At 38.2% G+C, this 27,173-nt stretch overlaps 1 protein-coding gene across 1 annotated transcript in view; it reads left to right on the forward strand.

The window, feature by feature from the left end:
- bs (blistered) overlaps positions 1-27,173 on the forward strand; it is a 328,848-nt gene that overhangs the window by 80,297 nt on the left and 221,378 nt on the right. The window contains exon 2 of the mRNA XM_067157140.2: positions 6,946-7,197. Within this exon, the coding sequence (XP_067013241.2) occupies positions 6,946-7,197 (252 nt within the window). The remainder of the gene's footprint in view (positions 1-6,945; positions 7,198-27,173) is intronic.

The raw sequence follows: 27,173 nt of genomic DNA on the forward strand, positions 1-27,173 counted from the left end.
ATTTTCAAAATTGATTGGTTTGTTCGCAATCTGTTGATTGACAGCAAAATTATCGTTTTCGAGACTGAAGTCTTTTAGCAGCATTTACAATGTTTGCTTTTTCTATATTAAATCGGTAAAACAGTCTACTGCCTATTGCATTCTCTTCCGAACAGTTCCGTCAGGGCAAACTAATGTGATATCTGCTTGCATCCCTTCGTGCGAGTTCTGCATGAAATGTAATCCAAAATGGTCGTTTCCGAATTTTACAAATCAGTTGAAAGGTAAAGCATTCTTAAATAATATTTAAATATGTACACTGCGAAAATACGAAGGACGTTAAAAACAGTAAAGCACACAATTTCGTATGATTAGTTACTAAATAGTGACATAACTGTACATTATACATTGCCTACTGACATCTTTAAAACGTTGCATAATGGCTCATTGATTTTCGATAGAGGTTTTTCTTTATTTCAGATTATGGCAACGCTAATTTCAAGTATGTTTCAGATTTGTTTGTGATTTCCCGAAAAAAAATACGCCTAAAATATGATTACACCTACAAAATAATCGTAATTTGTGCGTTCATAAATCTGCATAAGTGTGGATCTGATAATTTCTGAAGCAGGAGAATCCCAATAAATAATTCGGTTGGAATAGTTGTTACCGCAGGGAAAACTGACGGCAAATGTACTGTGCTCTAACTGTTAACTGTTTTGTTATATTTTATGGTTAATTTGTCAAAGCTTAAATAGGTATTTTGTTGCACTTATCATTAGCTAATGAAGATGAAATGTAAATGTTTGTAATTACTGTGTTGCTTAATTTTTGCATTCAGCAGATGGAAAAAATGAGTTACAAACTGAGAAATTTATGGTTAATGGTTTTAGTCTTAAAAAGTTCGTATATGATACTTTCGTAGTTGATTGTTGGAATTTGTTTTCTTTATAATTTTTTTCTTGCTGCTTCATTGTGTTGTGTGTACTGTCATCTTGGAAAATAGTTCTTGAACAGTTTTATTTACTTCATTCTCTGATTCATTGTGGTGTCACTCATATCGGCTTTAGAACTAGAGGTGATTGTATATTTATTAACTTGTTGCTTACATATACATTAAACTTGGTTTTGTTTGGAAATTAGTTTAGTGCAATTATTATGTCTTATTTTTTGTGACTGTGGGAGTGTGTTTGTTTATTCTACTTGCTTCTGCGGTAATGTATTTTATGTTGTTGTGTTGTGTATTTTAAGGTCTATTGTACCTGGGTCCCTTAATAGGCGTCCAGTTTCTTACTTTTCAGAGTGTATTTGAAATATTTCTGATGGGTGTTTGAAATTTGTATAGCGGACCCGAATTAGTGCGTGTGTTTGTTCGTTAAAAATATTTTTGTTAATAACTGATCAAGATATTTTTGTCCAGTGCGTCTTATTCCCTGAGAGTTCCGATGGTAATTTGGTTGTGCTTGTTAATTTTCCAAGTCTCTGATTCAGAATTATTTATTAGTGTTTTTTCCAAGCGAACTTCATCAACTGTACAATTTCAGTTGGTGGACTTTTGATTTCATTCTTAATCCAGGGCCCTGTTTCATAAAAGTTATAATTTACCAGTGTCCTGCGACAGGTTTACATATCGACAGTTTCGTATTTAATAAAAACTTACAAGTTTACAACATTTTGTAGATTTTTAATCGACAGTTTTACAATTGTCAGTTTCATAAAACTTTTGAATTGATAGGTTAAAGACTGACAAATTTGTCAAATTGTAGGCTGCATGTAGTGTTTTGAAACACACATATGTATAATTCGTTTTTGACATATTTAAGCATATGTAGAATTGTCACTGTGGATGTGATAGGGAGTTCATTTTCGCGAGTATTTTGTAATTTTAAAATCTCTTGTGGTAGTAGCAATAATGAAGAAATTGAAATCAGACCACGCCGGGTTTTTAGACAACGGATAAATCCAAGCTTCAATTTCAGTGACTTTGTACTCAAAGATAAATTTCATATCAGCTGAATACATTATAAATCATATAACGCAGCAATTGCGACCGCAAACACAAAATTTATTCATTAACACCTTAAGCGCAAATTTTGTTTCCTCTGCATTGGCTGTTTAATATCGTAATCTTATGCAAAATTACTTGTCATTCTGCTTCAATGAGTAGGAATAAAATGTAGGTTAAATTTCGTATTTACAGTCGATCGTTTGTGCATTCCATTCAGTGATCGATATTATCGCTCTTCAGATCCATATAGAGGGTAATATAGTAAACTTTAGATCTGACATGCAATTATCGCGTTTATGAAACAAATTATTTTAAGTTCGACAGGTTACAATATTTTGCCTGTCACGTTAGGGAAAATTTTCATGACATAGTGACAAATTTGTCAAATCTGACATGCTTGTCGGATTTCTCGCACCTGTCGAGTTTTATCAAACAGGGCCCAAGAATAATAGACTAATAATAATAATACTAATAATAATAATAATAATAATAATAATAATAATAATAATAATAATAATAATAATAATAATAATAATAATAATAATAATAATAATAATATGTACCCTGTAATTTGTATCTAACTAGGGAGTTTATTTTCGTGAATGTTGTGTAATTAAAATTTATTATTATTATTATTATTATTATTATTATTATTATTATTATTATTATTATTTAAATAGCTAGGTACTTAACAGTGATCCGCGTGAAGGAATCTCACCCCATTTTCATGTATATCAGTTTCGACGCTCGATTTTACTCCACCAGGTGGCATAAGTGATCTGTGGCTGAGTTTTAATTAACTTCGTCGCGTTAACACAATGTATGTATTAGAAATAACTTACGTCTTACGACATTGTGTGTCAAATGGACATTTTTCGCGCCCTTCAAAAATCCGACTACCGAGCTGGTTGGCAGGGTCACGTAGCTGTGAGCTAACATTCGGAAGGTGGTGGGTTCGAATGCCGGCATCGGCAGCCCTGAAGATGGTTTTTCCGTGGTTTCCCATTTTCACTCCGGGCAAATGCTTGCATTGCCGAAAACCTTCGATGTGTTAGTGCGGCGTTAAATCGCTAGGGGGGGAAAAAGTCTAGGCTACTCTGGCGGAACTGAACTGGCGATCTTGGGATCGACATTCGATCGCTGATACACGAAAGGGAGATTCAACCCTTTCACGTAATAAACATTCAGAGAAGAAAAAGGAGTGTTTAAAAAATCGAAACCAGAGGTGGAGTTTGATTTGTGGAAAATTCTCGGGAAGTCGTTGTCCCTGAGGGTGTCCATGTGTTGCCGCAGTATATAAGATATGTGTGTGGAAATAAGTGTGGTATATTTCCACAGTTACCACATACTGTAGGTGGTGGTGATTATTCTTTTCAGCGACAGTACAACGTGATATTCATCGTGTCAACACTAATCGTAGAGGAAACAGGAAGAGATCTGACCTTTCAAAGACTAAAGGCATCAGCAAAAGAAACGGAAGACCACACAAACTTAATGGCATAGGGGTCGAAAGGAAAACGAGAGTTGGTGAAGTGAGGGAAGTCAGATAACGAAAGGTGAAAGTAGGAAACCATCCTGTGTCGCTGATGATCGACGAAGATGATCCGGAATTTCAAAAGACCAAGGGCGACAAAGGCTGAACTCGAATGAAGAAAATCGGTGGGCTGCCTCTAACTTTAAAGGTGTGAAAGCGTTTGAAAAACAAAGAAACCACTTTTCCTTGTGTGAAAATCAAAATGATCACGAATATGTCTCTCGATCATGGCCATCCATCAACGGCTGTTAATTTCCGATGACCGCCAGCCATAAAACATAGCCTGCACGGTTGCTAGGTAACACTGTTTGGCTATGCAATCCATACCTTACATCTCAACCTGTACGGTTGCTAGGTAACACTGTTTGGCTATGCAATCTATACCTTACATCTCAACCTGCACGGTTGCTAGGTAACACTGTTTGGCTATGCAATCTATACCTTACATCTCAACCTGCACGGTTGCTAGGTAACACTGTTTGACCATGCAATCTATACCTTACATCTCAACCTGCACGGTTGCTAGGTAACACTGGCTATGCAATCCATACCTTACATCTCAACCTGCACGGTTGCTAGGTAACACTGACCATGCAATTCATACCTTACATCTCAACCTGCACGGTTGCTAGGTAACACTGTTTGACCATGCAATCCATACCTTACATCTCAACCTGCACGGTTGCTAGGTAACACTGTTTGGCTATGGAATCCATACCTTACATCTCAACCTGTACGGTTGCTAGGATTACACTTCCGTCATACATTTTGTGACGCTAACATCTGTAACACAAATTTTCAGATGACTCTCAGTCATAAGATATAATTATTTTTGTCAAATATTTTTATTTCGTCATTTCCTTTAATCTGAATTTTATGATGCATTCCTCAAATTCCTTTCCATTCATTGAGAATATAATACGAGGAATGAGGAAGAATTTTTTTTTTTTTTTTTTTTTTTTTTTGCTGGTTGCTTTACGTCGCACCGACACAGATACGTCTTATGGCGACGATGGGACAGGAAAGGCCTAAGAATGGGAAGGAAGCGGCCGTGGCCTTAATTAAGATACAGCCCCAGCATTTCCCTGGTGTGAAAATGGGAAATATGCCGGGCTGAGTGGCTCAGACGTTTGAGGCGCTGGCTTTCTGATCCCAACTTGGCAGGTTCGATCCTGGCTTAGTCCGGTGGTATTTGAAGGTGCTCAAATACGTCAGCCTCGTGTCGGTAGATTTGTTGGCACGTAAAAGAACTCCTGCGGGACTAAATTCCGGCACCTCGGCGTCTCTGAAAACCGTAAAAGTAGTTAGTGGAACGTAAAGCAAATAACTTTATAATAATAATAATAATAATAATAATAATTAATAATAATAATAATTATTATTATTATTAAAATGAGAAACCACGGAAAACCATCTTCAGAGCTGGCGACAGTGGGGTTCGAACCCACTATCTCCCAGATGCGGGCTCACAGCTGCGTGCCCTTAACCGCACGGCCAACTCGCCTGGTATTAATTAATTTAGTTGTGTAACCTTTTTGCGTTGACGATATTCTTTTGACCCTCGCGCTCTTGATTTTGATCCTGCGGTCTCATTTTGTTTGCAATTAATTTTCTTATCAACTGTGGAATAATCGGACGTTTTGCTTGCTTTGCTGTGGTTTTGGTTTAAAATTGGACACGATGAAAATTTTGGCGATTTCATTTCTTTTTCAAAGAGACTTCCCTTGTTAATTGCTTCACTAACTGAAATTATTTTTAAGTCGTTTAGTAGGGTGTTATATGGGCTTCCAAAGGGCACTTTGCTTTCCTAAAACGGACTGACGGTGTTATTAGGCCCAAGACCAATCTGCACAAGTAGGGATATTCTATGGATACTGTTTTGTGTGGCTGTGGCGAAGTGCAGACTACGGCCCATCTTTGTAATGCCACATGTACTGAGAAGGAGCTGCTTGAGGTAACAAGGAATGCACTCGACGTTGCTAATTTCTGGTGCACCACAGTGTGAACCTTTGGTGCACAGTTTATTTTTCCTTATTTTTTATAGACATTTTTTGCACATCTTTATATGTTACTCAGCTTCTGACACGATATAAATAAATAAATCATTAGCTTTTCGCAAAGGGAAAAGTTTCTTTTCTTCTTTAAATTTTCCGCAACTTCAAACCTTATATGGCATGGAAGTAGAGAGAGAGATTAGGCATTTTCGTGGGGTTGGAGGGCTGATGCAAACGAGCTCAGTTGCCACTTTTATGCAATACGGGCTTAAATGCGTCTGTTACATAGATGGCAACCCTTCCGATTCACCCGGAAACTTTCCGCTTTTTAACTCATCTTCCGATTTTACGATTTAGTTTTACTTCTTCCTATTTTTGACCAATATAACCTCCATTATGGCCAATACTCTTCCCCTAGAATAAATTGTGTGCTTGTGTAATTTACGCAACCTCATTTTCAAACGTATTTTTTTAATTTTCTTTTTTTTGCTATTTGATTTACGTCGCACCGACACAGATGTGTCTTATGGCGACGAAGGGAAAGGACAGGCCTAGGACGTGGAAGGAAGCGGCCGTGGCCTTAATTAAGGTACAGTCCCGGCATTTGCCTGGTGTGAAAATGGGAAACCACGGAAAACCATCTTCAGGGCTGCCGACAGTGGGGCTCGAACCCACTATCTCCCGATTACTGGATACTGGCCGCATTTAAGCGACTGCAGCTATCGAGCTCGGTAAACGTATTTATTTGATGCTTTATTTGGTGAGTGTATCGTCCGTCGCAGTTATAGGGCACGTATTTTTTCTTGGGGTTCTGTGATTTTTTTTTCCCTTGTCGAAGTCGTATGTTAATAATGTATGATACATGTTGATCTGTTTTGTATGCGGTAGTTCCGCGTATTACAGTGCATTTGTGTTCATTCTTAGTTCATAATTTTATTGAGTTGAATGTATTTAGAGAGCTGTGTCGGTGACAGTTTCTGGTATTTTTCTCTTCACATTATGGCCACAAAACGTAACAAACGTTATCTCCGAGTGTTCAGAGATACCTATAAAACTAGTCTAGTAAAGGAAACTACTATGCATTTTGTTCCGTGCGTGTTACATTTTCTTGTACCCGTTTGTATGTTTTCTTAATTTAACATTTTAAATGTAATGGCCATATCACCTTGTAATAGTAGGTATGGATGCCTTTTATGTTGTCTTCTTTTCATCGAGACCGTGGCGTAATATACGCGGTGAAATCCAAGAATTAAAAAAATCTTCCTATTTTTTATTTCTAAAATTTGGCAGGTATGGATTTACTGCAATGAACTGGGCGTTAGAGTGCAGAACCACCAACATAATTCAGCACGAACCGCCACTATTGAAATGTGTGGTTGGAACCTTTGTGTGTTTTGAGATGATCTAATTATTTTTTCTTTTCTTTCCAGGCGTACGAACTGTCAACTCTGACAGGTACCCAAGTGATGTTGCTAGTCGCTTCTGAGACGGGTCATGTGTACACGTTTGCGACTCGTAAGTTGCAGCCCATGATCACGTCAGAAGCCGGTAAGGCTCTCATCCAGACGTGTCTGAACTCGCCGGATCCCCCGCCGTCGTCGGCAGGTGGCGACCAGCGGATGTCGGCGACGGGCTTCGAGGAGACGGAACTGACGTACAACATCGGAGACGATGAGCAGAAAGTAAGGCAGCTGGTGTATGGTGGTTCGCCCCATTCCCACTCTCAACACATGGCGGGGGTCGGGGGTCCCCAACAACATCCTCACTCACACGCCCAGCACTTCCAGCAGCATCCTGGTTCCCCGCACCATCATATGATGGGTCCTCCACCTCATCCGCACACCCAGTCGCCTCCCTCGCATCTCATCCCCTGCTCGAGTCCAGGACCCATGATGGGGGCAGGTTACCAACAGTCGTGTCCCTCACCACTGCCCCCACACCCCGGCTACCCGCCACCACACCCTCACATGTCACATTCGCATCCACAACGGTAGTTAGTCATTCATTAAGGCTCGCCATGTCAGTGCAGTTACAGACCACTCTGATACCCGCAGAAATGCGCTTTTCGCACCTGTCTTTGGAGCATGAAGAGGCTAGATTGGTAAGCATTGTTTACCTGCTTGTTGCAGAATCCAAATGCTAACTTTCTCACTTTGATCCATTTTTGATATTTTGTCGCAGCGTATCCAGTCAGCTGATCAATCACCAGTTCTTTTAAAACCCACGAGTGCCCAAGAATACTTGGTACGATGATATTTTCGTTACTGTTAGATTTTTCATTACCTTCAGGGATTTGTTGTTTCTGGTTTTGTGAACAATAGCATACACCAGGTTACATTTTGTGCTTGCATACGATATGTCTGGTACACATGTTGATTTTTACCATCTCCTTCAGATAAATACACTGGCGGAAAAAACCCAACACCAAGACGGAGTTGCGCTAGATAAACGAAACTGGCGGGGGCGGGGTGGCGTGTTTGCACTTCTGAAAGATGACGCCTGTTCAGATTTGACCTCTAGTCTATGAAGAGTGCTGGTAGTGGCGCCACTATGACCTTGCAAAGCAAGTTTGCTTTATTGCTTTAAATACGCGCTGTACACTTAGGAGCGTTAGTCATCATGCTGTGTTGACGTTGTGAGGTAGGTGTGAGTCAATCATGCCTTTAAGGAAACGGAGAAGGCTTATCAATAGCTTACTGAGTTTGAACGAGTCCGTGTAATGTGACTACGGGAAGGTGGATGTTCTTTCCGTGATATTGCAGAAAGACTAGGCAGGGATGTATCCATAGTGCATTGGTGTAGGCAACAATGGTCACGGGAAGGTACTGTCGCAAGAAGACCGGTGTCCGGCCGCACACGCGCCACTACGGAGAGAGAAGACCGCTGTGTTCTCCGCATGGCTGTGGTGGATTGCAGCTGCGATCAGAGCTTTAGTTGGCACCAGAGTGACAACAGCGAACTGTAACAAATCGATTCATAAGTAATGTTGTATTTGCCGTACTGTATTAAGTGTACCTCACGGTAACTTCACCACAGAATTACTTGAGGGACGGCTCCGAGCCGGACGTTCTGTAGCATTCTTGTCACTAACTCCGAATCGCTGCCATCTGCTACTTCAGTGGTGTCAATATAGAGCTCATTGGAGGGTGGAGTGGATATCACTTTTGTTCTCAGATGAGAGCCGTTTCTGTCTTGGTGTCAATGATGGCCGTAGGCCGGTAAGGAGAAGGCCATTTGCGGCATCGACACATTGGACCTACAGCAGGAGTTACGGTCTGGGGGAGCGATTCTCTTTGACAGCGGTACTCGTTTCGTTATTCCTAGAACCTTGACAGCGGATTTGTACGCCAGGCTGGTTGATTGAACCGGTTGTGCTGCCATTTGCAACAGGATAAAGTTCGTCCCCATACCGCCGCTGTCACCCAGCGTGTTGAAGAGTTGCCTTAGCCTGCGTGGCGTGATCATCTGACATTTCGCCCTTGATGACGTATGGGACATTATGGGCCGAGAAATCCATCGTCATCCATACCAGCATTTGACTAAGTGCAGCAGGCGTGGAACTTTTATCTCACAAAACGACATACGGAACCTGTACGACAAATTGCCAGGCACGTTAGCATGTTCGCATTCAAACCCGTGGTGGTTATTAATGTGCCACCCTGTCGCATATCTTCCCGCGCATACTTGAACCCGTGATCTGGAACCTTTAACCAAATAAAGATGTTACCTAGACAATTGCTTAGCCTAAATTGTGGTCCTCTAATCTAATGCCTTCTTGGTGTTGGCATTTCATTTTACGCCAGTGCTTGAAATTAAGAGCCCAGCCTAATTAGAGTGCATGAATGTAATTTCCGTACACAGATTTGGAAACATTTATAAAATACTTCTCTTTTGACATAAATGTCTTATGGCTGGTGGTCATTCGAAAATTTGTGTAACATGACGCGACGAAATGTGTGACGGAAGTGGAACCATAGCAACCGTATGGATGGATGGCTAGACAGTGTTACCTGGCAACCGTGCAGGCAGTGAAGATGTAAAGTATGGATGGATGGCTAGACAGCGTTACCTGGCAACCGTGCAGGCAGTGATGATGTTAAGTATGGATGGATGGCTAGACAGTGTTACCTGGCAACCGTGCAGGCAGTGAAGATGTAAAGTATGGATGGATGGCTAGACAGTGTTACCTGGCAACCGTGCAGGCAGTGAAGATGTAAAGTATGGATGGATGGCTAGACAGTGTTACCTGGCAACCGTGCAGGCAGTGAAGATGTAAAGTATGGATGGATGGCTAGACAGCGTTACCTGGCAACCGTGCAGGCAGTGATGATGTAAAGTATGGATGGATGGCTAGACAGCGTTACCTAGCAACCGTGCAGGCAGTGATGATGTAAAGTATGGATGGATGGCTAGACAGCGTTACCTAGCAACCGTGCAGGCTATGTCTTATGACTGGTTGCCCTCTGAAATTAGCAACCGTTGATGGATGGCACGTGAAAGCAATGTCTGTCGTTGGAAGCTTCTTGCTTCACCTTGCCTTCCACATATTTCAGCCGGCTCTACAAAACACATGCCTACGCGTATCTTTTTGAACCACTAAGTTAATTTAATTTTGCAGTAGTATTCTTACTTTCAAAAATTACAATACAATAGGTGTAGAAATATATACATTATGTGTAGAGATTACTCATTTCAGATGTACACAAATGTATGCATTGGATACTGATGGGTTTAAGAGCAGGTGAACGTTGATAATTCTTAACAAAACAGTTAAATTTTTCACTTTGAAAAAAACCCGATCTTTCTTACGGATTTGTGAGCAAGGATTGAAGTAGTTAATGACGCAAAATGAAATATGAGTCCTAAGCCGATGTACAGAATATTTAAAAGATAGAAACACGAAATATAAATGTAAATCGATGTTTATGATGATGTAAATGACTGACTTTTAGCAATTTTATAGCATGATTTTAATTATGAAAAATAAGTTTCAATGCAAACAAGATGAAAATAGTGGGCTATTTGAGTCTATTTTCATATCTTGTAAAGTAGGAATATTTGAAAGATTAATCTACAATTGTGAATCGTTTTGGAAAACCGTAAAGTTGATCCACATATTTGTTAACAGAATAGAAATGATATGTTTTATTGAGACATAACATGTGATCCATTTATGACAATGTTTGAAGAAGTATCGGATCAGCTCTGTCACTGCACTGACATATACGCACTGCTTATAGCATTACAAACACATGTAGTATGAGAAAAGCATGCAGTTTGACAAACATGACCCCCTCCTCCTCCTCCTTCCATTTTTGCATTAGTCAGTGTTGTGAATGATGTCTTGAGTGTGTGCTGCAGCATGTTTTTTGCTGACTAGTGTGGAAATGAATTATTATTTGCTGCATTTATTTGTTTTATTGCAGGGATGGGATATGGTTGCTTCAGTTTAGTTGTGAAAGCCAGACCTGAATATTTGCCTCAAATTTATAGGATACAACAAATTTTTTAAACCATCATTATACAAATGATTATTGTAGTTTATATAATCTGTGTCCTAATATTTTTATTATCCTAAGGGGTATGATAAAAGTAATTTAAAATGCAAGATTTGATATTTAATAATTGTTTAGTAGACAAAGTTATCACTTAATTGAAGTATTACTAGATTTTCTCTGATAACAGGGAGATGTTATGGTGATCAGCAGTATTTTTTATGTAATATTAGTAAACAGTTTAAAGACTCGGACCTTTGGTTTAAAATGTTGACTTCCTTCTGCCTAATTCCGCTTCAGCATGCTGAAACAAATTTTAATCACATTGTCGAGTATTTTCAAACTTGCTGTTACCATGACAATTTGCTGCTCTCCACCGGACTTTTCTTGCTAGCTATCTCACCTGAATGTAAGCTCGGGTAAGTAGTCGACTTTTACCGATCAGATAACCTGATTAATTATATCACACAAATCCCAAAACACTTGTGTAATATTCTATATACATGCATATTTGTACTTTACATTAGCTGCGGTTAAACGTTTGTCATATCTTTATGAATTAGGATATGGGGAGTGATTTAAAACACATTTTTTTAAAAATTTTCCTTATTTGTCCACGTTTCCAGCTTTAGTAAATGTTTTTACACATTTGAGGAAAACTGTGATATATTTACATAATTTAACAATTTGTTTTAAATATCCTCCATGGCTTCATAGTTATTCTTTCAAGAAACTAATTAAAAATTTATTTTACAACCATCAATAATTCAAAGCTGGATTCTGGCACAATATTCCTATGAAATATGGGAAGAAAGTTGTACTCTAAGCACATTTTTTCCTTATTGTCGGCTTTGACCTTGTCACTCAATCCGCTGTGACTCATATACAAATTTGAGTATTTTTGAAGTGCTCTAGTATTACTGTCCTCCTCTAAACGTTCGTGATGCATCTTGTGAAGTGATTATATATCCCATCCCTGGCAGTAAAATATTCTGATTATTGTTTGGCATGTCTGTTGTGTTCTTTTTCAGTTTGTAGTGAAAATGTAGCATTCTCTTTGTTTGTCTGGTGCAGTATAAATTTGTTTTGTTTTTACCTCTTCGTTGTTAAGACTCGTCATGGATGTGTGGTAGATCAAGAAAGAAAAAAAAAGATAAGTGTATTTTGGCACTGCCTTGTTGGTTGTCAAACTTTCTCATACTGTAGCTTTTTTGCTATTAAATATGCTACAGTAATATAAGTTTTGTGATAACTCAGGCAGCCCATGATAGACAGTGACATTGTAAGGAGTAATTATTTTCTTTGTTACTTAATGTTTTAAACCAGAAATTTTAATTTCACTGTTGATAAATGATATTGTATGTATGTATGTGTGTATATATATTTTTATTGTTTAGTTAAAGGTATTTAATACATTATAGTATTTTTAGCAAAAGATAATATATATATAATGTATCTGCTGTTTTCTTAATATTTACAAAGTCTTTATATAGAACAATAAACAAGGAAAGAGTTAGAGGTATTAATTTAAAAACTAACCAGTTTCTTTATTCCGTTAACAATTTTTGGAACTCCATATCAACTTTGTGGATGTCCAAAAGTTTGAAAAAAGCTTTGCATGTGATTTTGTCTCGAAGAGTCTTACAGATGTAATGTTTGAGGCGGATATTTTTTGTAGAATTCAACGGCAGTCAAACTTCTTACAGTATAGATTTGTGTATTATATATATTTTTTTCTAAACAGTACACAGTAATATTTTGTATTGTTTGCAAATCTTAAATTAGGTTCATTCGATTTAATTGATAAGAGCCACTGCAGATCTTTTCTTATGTTGTTAATTCATTGATCTGTTGCTGTAACTGTGTACAGCAGTTGAACTCCCGGTTAGTGGTGATAAGTTTGAAAATCTCAAAATAATAATTTTACTTCAATCTCAAGTTTATATACTTTCTCTTGGAACTTATTTAGCTATTATATAGCTTATATACGTAATTGAAGCATAGTTTCATTATTTTCCAAGCCGATGAGACTGTGATACTTAACTTTTGAGATCTTACTGTTTGAACAACATTTTTAATAATTGTAGGAAGTCTGGTACAGGATCAGTCAAAATTCATATTAATTTTAGATGAAAATGAAAGCATTTTTGTTAATTTTTTCAATTTTTTTCAAATGTAGTTTGTAGTTCTATTGTGCAGTGTGAAATTTTGCTTTTAAATTTGTTTTTGCAAATACTCATAGGTATTTCAGTGTTTTAATAGATCTACTAAATTGATTTTGACCTAAACGAATATAATTTTTTGTGTGTGCATGGCATTCTAACTAATGGGTGCGCTGGTACACTGGGTTGAATTGCTGGTAATTTCACAATTGAGAAAGCCTCAAGAGCTTTAAGTTTTGTTCATCACATTCAATTCTATGATATAATATGCATCATCCTGGTTAGGTTGCAATTGCCCACCTAATCCAACAAAATTAAACAGCTTTATTCTGTTCTTTCCTTGGCTTTTTTAAAAAGTTGATCATTTTGTTGGGAATTGAACTGTAAAACAGTTCTATATGTATTGAATTACGCTACTGGTGGGTTGTGTTATTACATTTTTCAGCTTTTAATTCAGCTTTCAGTTTCATCTAATTTTCACAGAAGGTGTATTTAATGGTTGGTTTTAAATTATTTTTGTTCAGTTTATTTGAGTCCAAAAGAGGAATATATTTGAGATAATTTGATTATATAGTAATTATTAAAAATAGTGCAATATTACTTCTGTCTATATGCACTTTCATTTCCTGTTGCCAGTTATTTAGTGTGCTATAATGTATGTCATGTCTAGTCCTGCTATTTGTCTGTCATGGGCTTGCTGAGTTTTTATGTATCTCTCATATTCATTCATTAACTTGGCAGTGCCAGAAGGAATTAGTAGCGCATACTGGTTCCTGGTATCTCCCTTACTTTTCGACTTGTCATTTCTTAGTCAGAATTACTTAATTTATGGCTAGAATTTTTAATGTATGCTGTGTTTTTTTTTGTAGTATGGTAACTTGCCACAGTTGCATAAATGCATGTACAGCGAAACCTCTCATTTACGGACATCGAATGGACATAATACTTCGTCCGCGTTTGGGAGGGGACCTCCCAGTGTAATTGGAAATTTATTACGGGCGTTATGTATACTTTCACTGTTTTAATGAAATAGATTACTGTACTGTAATTCTGCGTAGAGTGTAAATGGATTAAAACTTCGCATGAGAAAGGGTCAAAAGACTGGAAAATATCGTGCAATTCCTTGAACAGTCCGTAGTCATCAAGAGATACAGCAAGCTGTAGGACTGTCGAACTATTGTCAGTGTTCGTATCTTTGACCGAAAACGAGAATTTATCTTATAGTTTCCCTGTATTCTTTCAGATGGGACATAGAATTTCTCCGCATTTGTGGAGTGTCCGTTTCTTAGTATGTCCGTAAGGAAGAGGTTTCATTGTAGTTAATTTGTGTTTGTGTTTTCTTAATCGTAATTTAGAAGAATTTGATGTGGTAATTAACGCTGTTTGTTGTTTAGAGAATCTTGTAACTTATATAAGAATGTTTGTTTGTTCGATTGTTTGAACGTTATTTTCTATATTATAAACAGTGATGGAGATCTAGGAAGATTGTCATTTACATTCTTTCATATTTTGTGTGTTTGCTCACCAGTGCCTTTGAAGGTGCATGCACAAATCGATCAAGTCATTCAAAATGATTTTCGCATTGTTGCAAGTGATTTAAAAAGGATTGAAATATTATATTTAAATATTGAATGATTTTTTATGCACAGTTTTATAAGTATTGGTTGAGTTTTAAAGAAAAGAGCTTACGAAATATTGATTATATTAATGAATTTTTACCGAAGCATGTTTAAAAAAGATTTCCATGCGATTAAGAACTCAGGGTATTAAACAGGAAAAAATGAACAGTTTCTCTTGAATTTTTCCCTAATTTTCTAAGAATGACGTGGATTACTTGACAGATGACATAGCATGTCCATGTTCTTGAACTCTGAATAAAAAGAAAACATTGTTCCATGAAAACGCAGTATGGCTCATTTGTGTGCTAAGCTAGTGATCTCCTTCCTCCTGCATAACCGTCACCATTTTATATGGGACATGTCTTTAATACTATCTACCAAGATGATGTGACTTTTTTTTTTAAAGATTCATTTTTGCATGGATCTATTTTGTGTTGCAAACATTGCAACTGTACAAATAGTAGTTGATGATGAAGAAAGGCAGTACTGCAATAAGAATTAGCAAGTCTCGAATATAGATCTTGGAGTAGAGGAATAGTTGGCACGATTTGATTTGTATCCTACAACGTTTTGTTTGTACTGCTGAAGTTCCTTGGACCAGTCCAAGGCAACTGCTCCTTATGTGTGAATTAATTAGTTGATATACCAAGTATTAATAGTTCAGTGACCTGATGAATACACTGGCCGTGTGATTGAAGTAACAAGCAGTACAAATCTGGCATCTCGGAACAGAGAAATGTTCCTTAGGCACATTTAGCGTACCCGTACCATCCTACAAAATTTCCCTTTCCCGTGCTTGCGCACATTTACGATCTTTATGCCCTAACTTTTCCTTTTTTACTGCTTAAATAATTGAATAATGTCTATTACTCATCTTTCGCTGATCATATTTTGTCTTAGTATGCAATATATTTATTTTGTAAGTGACATGTTGAGAATCTACTGTAACATACTGTGTATTGGAAGCAACCGTTTGTTGTGCGTTTTGTCTTATTCGATTATGGCAGTCGAAGATTACTCTGGAATACTCGTGCAAGTAGAAATGCTTTTTTTTTTCTTTCTGTATTTTTGAATGATTTCTTTTATCGGGTGGTTCAAAACTGAAGTAGCCATTATAGGGGTCGAAGTATAATGATTTTCGAATAAGGACTAGTAATGTCAAAATGCTCTCGATTCCTGAGTATTGCATATGTGACATTCGTTTGTGTATAATCTGAAAGTTGGTCACTTGAGTGTTATTTTGCATATGCCTGCCGCATTGAAAGTTGTGGGCGACAGTTCGAACAACTATTGTAAAATATTACATTCATTATCCATCGTCTAACATAACTGTACAAACGAATGCCACTTCTTTGACACTTCTGCATCGCTTAGGAATGTATAGCAATTTGGAGAAATAAATAATATACATCCTGACATTCCCGGACTTGCTCTGACGAAGGGGTTCGTACTGCATCCTTTCCGAAAATTACGCCGAAGTTTCTGCGCTACTATTGTTACTATTGTAACAGTTTGATTGAAAACTGATTGATTCTTTTAGTGTCTTAGATAATACTTCATGCTTTGTTGGAAACGTGTGATCAAACTTTTTATGAGGACTAAATACTTGGAGCAGAACCCATTTGCAATTAGAAGGGGGGTGGATGTCCTCCGTTTATTCTGACCAATATTTTTAATGCTATTTATTATAGTCAAACTACCTTGAGATCTGAAATATGCCTATAAACATTTAAAGGAAAATTTTACCGTAAGATCGTGGACAAAAAACCGCCAATATGAATGTAGATGATGGATAGAATCCTGTCGTTTATACGATGTTTTGTCGAACAGAATAACAGAAATACTTCGTCGAGAGGGAAGGAGTATGTTCGTAACCTCTTATTCATAACAAATGCTATTTTTGACCATATTCTACGAAAGTGTGTATGCTCTTAAGTCTTCTGAATCAGCAGCTGAAACTGCGTTGACAACTTCCTGGAATTGTGTCGTTATGCATATTGTACATCCACTTACTTAACTGTGTTCGTATGGCCAGGGGTACTCATCTATTAAGACGTATGGAATTTTTGAAAAAAAAAATCCTGCAATATTATTTTGACATGCATATGTCGTAGAAAATGCGTGTAACGAAATAGTATCATGTAAAAAAAAAAGTATAACGCGTGTTACCTAGCAACAGTACCTTGAGAGCTGCATAGGCTGTGGATCTGTATGTCATGGCCATCCATCAATAGTACACATCACAGCCTGCACGGTTGCTGGGTAACATCGCTTCACCCATTTTATTGAAAGTCTTATTTATGAGCATTTGATTTATCCGTACTCTTTTAATTTCTATCGTCCTGTTTGCAATTATTTCTTAAGCGCTTTCGAATCATGGCAATCAATACTTTTGTGTCCCTTAGTGCTACCTTGCCGCAAGTTACGGAATGTATCTTGATTGATACCTCTGGAGGAGATTTGTGCGTACGATGTTATGGAAGTGACATTTTTCATATGCTGCGAATCAACAAAAGATAGAATAAAGACAAATCTCTCAACGAAGAAATACACACAAACTGCAAACTGTCGGTGCATACTATGACAACGTCCATGGTGATGCAACTTGTTCTGTAGTGATGTCATAAATGCTACCAACTCCGGACACCAAAATATCCCACTTGATGTCATTCATTTCCAAGAAATAAATAGATATTCGGTGGTTTTAAAGCTATTACGTACAACTTAACCGCACTTCCTTTGTGTGCTCTTATCAGCTAAAGCTCTACCATTATAGACATTGTTCATAATGCTCCTTTCTTATGCGTATTTTGACTTTTATATGTAAAAAAAATTAATCGTATGTGGGTGAAATAAAACTCCTCGAATGGAGGAGGCAAATCGTTACAATAATCCTGCATCCGTTTGATCATACTAACATTATAGGACTATTCCAGTCGAAAGTCTGTAAGCAGCAGATTCGTTGTACATTTCGTTGGAATTGGTTGATCCATTTGCGTGTTATGTTAAGACAAGTCTAATTTCGGCAATGAATGACACTGATGGAACTAATAAAAATAAATTAAATTAATTTAAATAAAAACCATACTATTTTCATAAAATAAGGGTCATAGATGACTGTTCGAATTTTATTGTAATCTGATGACATTTGGAGAGCTCAAATGCGAAGAAGTCATCAAAGTGGAATTGGTGGTATGGGGTTAAATGGTATCTCATGATGCAACAATTTTTTTTTTTAAATCCTTGCTTCTCTTTTGGTGGTTAATAAGAGGAACGATCGAAATCCGTGTGATTTCAAAGAATTGATAAGCGGGCTATAACCTTCGGGTAGCGATATTTGCAGAGGGTTGCGAGTGAGGGAAGTACGGTACCATATGTAGTCTTGTGTAATGTCCTGACAGACATCATTTTGTCTTTGTGGTTTCCTTGGATTCACTTGTTACTTCATGGGATTTCCTCCTCTCTCCGTCATTTCCCTTTGCAACTCTTTTTTTTTTTTTTTTTTTATCAGCAGATACCACGATGTGGCGACTTTACTTGACTCTCATAAAATTCTCTATATCTCTTTGTCTAGACGCTACGAATCTTTGCAGTGGCTAGTAGATGATTTTCTACTTCAAAATTTCGTAGCAATTTTTCACTCGGGGAATGGAAAAGCGCGAAGTTCTATTGGTCGCTGTTGGAGTCGGCTCAGCTCCCTCGACTGGAGTTGGAAAGTTTCTAAATACATTCAGTAATGAAAATGAATGAAAACCTACAACCTGTTTTCCAGTCAATGGCCGGGTCAGGGATGGGATGAATGAAGCCCCCAACTTGCAGCGAGGATAGGCATTGTGCCGGCTGCCGAGGCCTGTCACATTCCTCTGGGGCAACGATTAATGACTGACAGATGAAATGACATGATAGTGGACAATGTTGCTGGAATGAAAGATGGCAGGGAAAACCGGAGTACCCGGAGAAAAACCTGTCCCGCCTCCGCTTTGTCCAGCACAAATTTCACATGGAGTGACTGGGATTTGAATCACGGTATCCTGCGGTGAGAGGCCGGCTGAGCCACGGAGGCTCTACATTCAGTAATATACATATACATTATTTATTTGCTGTAGATTCATTTTATATTTTTCTAAGCATATGTAACTCATCATTTGACTGAAAATATTTCCCACTGGGTAGACTTGCGTACTTACTGTGTTGCTTCCGAGTCCCCATTTCGAAACCCAAATCGATAAGGGAGTTTAGGGAATTATCGGTTTTTCTAGGGATCTTAAAGCTATCAGGTTCTCTGACACAACATTTTAAATCATGTCTATTTTCATTTTTATATACAACACTACACTTTGAGTTCACTTGTTAGTATAACTTACCTCCTTAACATCTCGAAGATTCTCCGTAACAATTTCTCGGGCTTTCCTGTTTTTTAATTTGGACTTTCAGGAAATGTTTAATCACCATCGCTTTTGAAAAAAGAAAAGTTTACATTTGGTTTAAATTTGCTTTTCCAGATAGTTCGCATTCAAGAGTGCTGGCCCCTGGTGTGGGGGGGGGGGGGGGTAACGTGTCTGCCTCTTACCCGCAGTATTAAATGTCGTCTAGCCCGCTCTTCCGAAGTGTAGCGAGAGTAAAATAACTTATAGGGGTTGTAGTAGTCCGAGCCCCTAATGTGTATGCAAATCACAAAGCAGATCGTTGTCCGAGCTAGAGCGTGCTTGTTTCTCTCTTTAGTAAGTTTGCATTCTAGCCTATAAAAGTCTAACCATTCGGACTCTATTCATGTCTATTTCCATTTTTATCTCTACCTTTATGCTACGCTTCAGCGTCAGTTTATTTGAAAAACGAAACCACTTTTCCCTTTGCGAAAATCAAATGGTCATAAGTATGTCTCCTGGTCATGGCCATCCATCAACGGCTGCTGATTTCAGCCTTATGACATAGCCTGCACGGTTGCTATGGTTACACTTCCGTCGCACATCTTGTCGCGTCACCTTACACAAATTTTCGGATGACCCCCCCCCCCAGCCATAAAACATATTTGTGTCAAAAGGATTGATATTTCCTCCCGAGGATGTGAAGAATTTTAATCCTATATTTATTTTAACGTAAATAATAAAACGTATTCCTGGATGAATTACGAATATGTTTGTGCTTACTGAACGATGTCATCATTTATAAGTTTGATCGCATAGCTCCTGTGGAAATACGTAACAATATTATTTTCTTTAAATTCAGTTCGTTTAACGAGGAAAAGACGCACCTGCGTGCTTCTTGTAACTGACCAGCGCAGCTTTTATCGGAACTTTCCACAATGTTGGCATTCTTTGTGCGACGGGGACAACACCCGTTAGCATGAAAGAGAAACTGTAGCACTTAAAACAGACAAAGAAGGAATTGAAAAAAAAAATCAGAAAGTTAAAAAAAGGAGTACAGTAACAAGGAGCGGAGCAAGCATTTCCATTTGTATAAGTTGTTGACCCAAATGATCCAAAATTGGAATTACCTGGCACACACAAGTTTCCATTGGAACTTGCCTTGTGTGCGTAGAGCGGTAAACCTTCATTGAGTAATAAGATACACGTTTTAAAGAACATGTAACGTTCATAATCTATAGAAATTTTGCAATAATTTTGTTTGTACACTTCAGATTTGCTCATATTTGTCTATTTTACCCCCCATTTAAAAATATTAACGGGGGTATTTGACTTCGAAATGTCATTTAATTGATCAATATATTTTGTGAAAGAAAAGGCCTTTGTTAATATTTCATAACATTGGAATTATTATTGACTTAAGTCCAGTAGGCAGGTTCGCTTTCATTCCAAATGTATCTTGATAATTTTTTCCTTTCTCTTCTCTGAGAATGGTTTCCGGGACTTGCTAGTCTTCGATGACGGGGGCCAAGAATTAACCATATCACATAATTTGCAGTGGTTGTAGGTCTTTTCGGATTTCGTTCAGCCCAAGTCTTCCAGTCTTACTGCTTTTAATAAGTCAGGATATCTTCTTGGTAAGCCGATTGTTGTCCGTTCGTGAAAGGTGTCCGTAGAACTTGAGCCGCCTACGTCGCATGGAATGTATTTAACTTCTTTGTTTTGACATAAATATGTCGTAGAGCTGCGGGTCAGCTGAAAATTTGTCTAACGAAATAGTGTCAGGTAACAAAAGTATGAAGGAGGTGTAAATCTGGCAGCCGTGCAAGCAATGTTCTAAAGTATGGTTGGCTGGCCAAACATTGTTACCTAGCAACCGTGCAGGCTATGTCTTTTTTGGCTGACGATCATCTGAAATTAGCAACCGTTGATAGATGGCCATGACCGAGAGACATGTTTATGACCACTTGATATTCCCAGAGGGAAATTTTACAGCATCTTGTTTGGATCAGGCATGTCAAATTCACGAGCTGGCTGACAGATCTGCCTCCATGAGAAACAGCTATTACGAACACTGGTCCAGGACTATATCAGATAGCGCAAGCCTGGGGAAATTATTCAAGAAAAGGCCAGGTAAACGACAGATAGGGAATCTGCCACATAGGCGACTACCGTAAATGCAGATCATTTTTGATTATTGATGATGATTTGATTATGATGATGAAATACCCGGCAGCCAGTCTGATAGCTACAAAACACTGTGCTTGTAAACAGGCCCCGCAATGGAACACTTTGACCAAACCTATCTTAGAGGTAAACTGCTGAGGAGTGACATATTTTTAGAACAGAATTGTGGCTAGTACCTCGACTTCATTGTATATCAGGCTTGCTCCGGGCCTCCGGTATCTGTTTACGACCCTGGGAAAATAATCCATATAGCCATATCGAGAAATGAAAGAATAACTTCAAGTGGATTTTTCAACTTCTTTATTGCATCTTATTGATGTGGCGTACATTAGTTACAGCAATCACAATCTAATTTATTTCTATTAACCTATCTTTATGGAGGAGCTGTTTGTCCAGTAACGGTACACTCTTAAAGACTAGTTTATTATACCCTCATCAATCTCATTATTCAAATCAGGATACTGTATTTGGGTTTGACTTAACTGGTATGGAATGTTGGCAGACTGTCCTTTATATCTTGCATCATTTACTGTGATCTTGGACATTCTGTGCCTCACCTGTTTTGATGGTACTCTTGAAGTCCTTTCTAAAGCGACTGTTTCTGTTGCGGCGGAACCTAGATTTAGAATGTTTCACCAAATGGTTCGGATCAATTGCCAAGAATATTGTGAGACAACCGAACTACTTCACTATTTTTTTTTTTTTTCCTCGGTTCGGTAGTTGATTTATTTTGAATAAACTTTGTTCTATGTTATACGTAGTTAAAGTTTGCCAAGATTGACAGAACTTTTGGTGAAATTAAGTTAGGTAAAAGCTTTTAGAGAACTGGGCTACAAAGCAGCATAAAAGGGGAAGGTCTCTTCAAGCAGTGTACATCAGCAAACACGTGAATCTTGGATGGATTACTTGACCAACATCGCAGTCCTACACCGAATCGGCCGCTACAAAACGAGCTGGTGTCAATCGTGAAGAAGCGGAAACTAGAATATTTTGGACGCGTTATGCGTAATGAGGAGAAATATCGAATACTACAACTCATTTTGCAAGGCAAGATATTTGCGAAAGGAGGCTTTGGACATCTTCGGATCTTCTAGCTGAAGTAAAAGAAATAAAAAAATTTAAAAAAAATCCTCCGTGAGTCGTTTGAACTGTCATCTGCTGAGCTGTTCCAAAACTCTATGAACAAGGCTACAAGAAGCCTGATGATTGCCATAGGAAAATAATTTAAGGCAAATTACCGGCAGAGTGCAGTACCATACCAATTTCGGATTTGAGATGTTTTCGGTGTTATTTTTATCTCCGATCACTGCAGACGGGGAAACACGGGGCATTGTTACGTATGTTTTTGTCGGGACAGGCACGGGACATCTGATCACCTTAGCACCCATTGCAGATACACCGGGTAACCGAAAAGTCCACGACAGCGTATGTTTATCTTCAGTACATAGTCCGCAACAAGCACGGTTGCAGAAGTGGCCACGGTTGGTGGCCCGACAGCTCTGCACTCCGACCGACCGAGCAGAGGAGGGGTGTTCACGGCTCTACTGTGGCTCTACGCCTCTGTATTCGGGAGACGGAGAAGGGCTGGTCTCCACCGTTGGCGGTCATGAGAATGGTTTTCAATTCTCCTGCATTAAGGCTAATGCCGCGACAGTGCCATTCCTCTCACCTTCTTCGAGCATCTCCTTCACCAATACAAATCTCCTGGCCTGAGAGACGGCGTCACCGTCTACGAGGCCCGCCTCCCCCCTCCAGGGAAGGAATGACAACAATTTAGTAATAGTAGCTTCTATGGTTAATCAAATAGCGAAGTGTCGTAAAAAAATTCAAGATCTTACGAAAATAAATCACACAGTAAGCGAGATCAATTAAATAACAACCCAAAAATGTATGCTCCAGTATGTATTTTGCGATCAGTAGTATCCATTAAGAAGCGTTTAAGAAAATGAGATCCTACACCCAGTCTGCTTCCTGCGCTCATACAAGCAGGCTTTACATAACATTCGTACGGAGCCAGGTATGAGCTATTTATTGGTTGAAATTCATAATATCCTTCTGGATCGCACGTTCTCGCCAACGACTGCAAAATGTGTGTCTGAATTTTCTACCGTTTCTCAAACATTGCTGAATTCATTTTAATATAATTTTCAGTGTGCATCAGTTTTATAAATTGACACAAAACGAATTCCACGCGTACGAATACGCCGGTAAAATCTAACTAGCTGTGCACTGTAAATGGTTACTCAGAGAACTTTTCTCAGTATATAGACACACGTCATTAATCAAAGTATCTCTCGGACAGAGATAGGATTATTTACAGAAATTGACACACCTGATGATGTGCATTGTCCTTCTAGCGCAAGGCTATAATTTCAACATAATGTTAATTTTATCGGTAGTATGGGATGGTTAAGTTGCGGATTGCATACTTCTCTTGGTGTACTTATGCGGGCTGGTGATTATTCGTATTCATTCTAATGTTCAGTTTATCTCTGAATTGTTCCTTTCCACGTTCAGGTTCAGTGAAAAACGGAGCGCTTACTTACCTTCATTTGTTTTCCATCTCATTTCAAAGGGAGTTGCAATGGCACCCCCACCCCCCCGCCCGATCTTATAGTTACCACATTTATACTGAAATATTTCTCTTGTAAGTTCACTGAGCCAGAAAGGAGTGATCTTTTTGATTTGAATACAGTATGAAATTGAACAATTTTTGAAAGGAGTGTCTAATTCGGCATTGGGAAAATCTGCGGTGATTTACGATGTGCTACGAGCTGTGTGTCATCATCTTCAACTTACCTTAAAATGGTTCTTTCGTCGTTCATTATGTAGACGCTTTGAGAGCTTACTCGTTCTCCAGTGCTGAGAGTTTCACTTACCTCTTTTCTCCCGAAGCAGTCTTATATTTACAAAGTATGTGTTATTTAAGTTTGGGACTGAACAAGAAAATAGGATTTAGGGACATACCGTACTCGAGAAGATTTGTTCCTATTTGTTTGCGACTTCAGCTGCCTTGTCTAGCTCACTTTAGAATTAATTCTTATCATCAGTATTTACTTATCGAAGGTCTTGAAGGTTTCACCATCCCGTCCTTTCCTTCCGATACATTATCCCTTTTGCCAAACTGATCTTAACAGGTAAATGGGAGGGAGTCAAAAACATACTCAGAATATTGCAAATTGAGGCGCAGAGTTCCTGTGCACAGTGCATCGGTCTCATTCGGCTCGGCTCGGACCAACGCCTCGTCTCTGGGCTACTCGGCTAAGCTCGGCTTAACTTGCCTCGGATTTGGAGCGCTACGGAGCAAGCGAGGAAGAGGGAGACAGGGAGAGCGAGCGAGACAGGCGTGGGGAAAGAGAGAGAAGAGAAAAAATAAACTAAGTAGGCTTCCCTGCACATTAACAGTACAATTGTTTAGCAAGTGTCATCATTTAAAATATCTTGGGACTATTCTGACTGAGCATTGCGATCCCAAGAAAGAAATCTTAACTAGGATTGGGCAAGCCAAACATTTGTTCAGCAGTGTGATGGCCCTATTCACCAGTGCAGATCTTGGCCTTCAGCTCTGAGTTTGGATGTTGCGATGCTATGTTTTTCCTGCCCTTCTGGATGCTTAGCCCTTTGCTGGAGAGGAGAATTGAAGTTTTTCGAAATGTACTTGTGCAGAAAAATGCTTCGAATATCCTGGATAGAATGAAAGACCAATTAGCAAGTCCTCATTTTTTTTTTAACAAGAGCTTTTAACATTCATCAAGAAACGAAAGCTGAACTACATACATCGAACACATATTCAGAGGTAAACGATATGAACTCCTTCAGCTCATCATCGAAGGATAACGATCTGTGGCGAGACGGAGAAATTACGCAACTTCCATTGAATTCTTTTGGGCAGCTGTTTCACGACCTACCGTAATCAATTGGATGCCAACCTTCGTAGGGCATGGCATCCTATGAAGATATGTCCGTATCATGCAAACAACAAAAAAGAAATAATAGCGTTTTGTCGCCTAAATGTGCCGGACCGCAATGCACTCTGGGATGGTGCAGTTGAAGTAAGAAAAGTAAATTAATATTGTCAGTGTTGAGAACCGGAGAAAACTAAGGCTCGATGGAGTGATGGACTTGATGCTCTCCTTGCATTTTATTGCCCTCGTCTAAATAGCTGCAACCATAAGCTAGCCGTGTTTCCAGCTACAGATGATGTCATCTTAGGAAATAGAATATAATGAAGTATGATGTGTTGTGGTGCTCCGTAATCTTTTAACGTTACTAGCCAATTTCATTTTAAACTAGCTGGTGCATCCGTGCTTCGCCACAGAATTCTAAATTGTATACAGAATTCTAGATGAAGTCTTGTACTCGTTGTGAATAAGATTTTTATTAAATTGCATGATATCATAGGCATTTAAACATTAAATAAGTACCTTCTAAAATACGATTTCATCCAGCATGAATAAAGTTATTTATAGCGTAGACTTTAGTGCTTTTTTCACGATTTTACATATCGAGTTTCATTAACCCATTTTCTCGGGGATCGGCATTGATATGGACTTAGCAACAAAAATCGAAATTCATGAATATGTCTATCATAGACAGCACGTTAAAATGTATAAGACATAAGTGATCGGAAATTTAATTATATATAACTTATATAGTATTTATCGATAGGACGACTAATAACATAGCTTTTAGACAATTGAATTTTAGGCCTTCCCCTAAACTACCATTTCACTCAACGTGAATAAAATTATGTATAGCCTATATTGTTGTGCCTCATTCCCTGACTTTACATACCGATTTTCATTAAATTCCCTTCAGCCATTTTCTCGTGATGCGCGTCTATACATACATTCAGAGACGACGGAAAATTAAAAAGTGCATTTCCTTGTTACTGTAGACACGACTGTACAGAAATACCATTCTTTTTTTAGAATTCTTAGCAATGTACAGACAAAACTATATTTAATTTAACCCTTTAACAGATTATTATTTCACTGGAAAATGCTATATAGGGAATGAGATCATACCGGTACATACATCATTATAGACCAGGGATGGCGAACCTTTTCCAACTAGTGTGCCATTTTAACTCTGGTTTATTATTCTCATCTGTTGACTGTGCCACTTGTTGTTTTCCATTTCCATTACGAGATATCTACAACCTACAACCTACACCCGCCCCCCCCCCCCCCCTCGCAACTTCCTTTCAATTTCCCGATTATGTTTCATAATACGTTATTTATTTATTTATTTATTTATTTATTTATTTATTTATTTATTTATTTATTCATTCATTCATTGAGCCATTTATTTATTAAAAATATTTGCAAAACGGGTGCAATATATCTTGTAAATACTTCCTCCATTAGCTTCATTATCTTCCCATGTTGTAGTTTGTACGCTCAACAATTAAACTAATTTCTCCCTCATCACATTTCCATAAGGAAATCTAAAAAAAAACAGCTATCCTTGTTTGTAAGGTCACATTCATGCTTTCATCAAAACATACTGCATATATGTGGGAGTTATCCAAATTAGCTTTCAACTGCTCCGAAACTTCTTCACCCATTTTTATTATTCTATATCCTTGACAGTAGTTCAGCTGGCTGGGATTCCTTTAATCTTGTTAATTATTAGTTGTTTGTTAGGGAAGTTTTCAAATGATGTGTCGGACGTCAATAAGAAATTTTCTTTCAACAACTCACCGTCAGAAATCTGTTTCCCATGCATGCTGTACTATGCAGTGAGACAGATAGAAAAAGCCGCACTGATATTATTCCTGGGCCGGAAAGATGATACAAAAGAACTAGTTTGTTTGTGTAATGTTGGAT

Source organism: Anabrus simplex, chromosome 13 (assembly GCF_040414725.1).
Source record: "Anabrus simplex isolate iqAnaSimp1 chromosome 13, ASM4041472v1, whole genome shotgun sequence".
Classification (NCBI taxonomy): domain Eukaryota; kingdom Metazoa; phylum Arthropoda; class Insecta; order Orthoptera; family Tettigoniidae; genus Anabrus; species Anabrus simplex.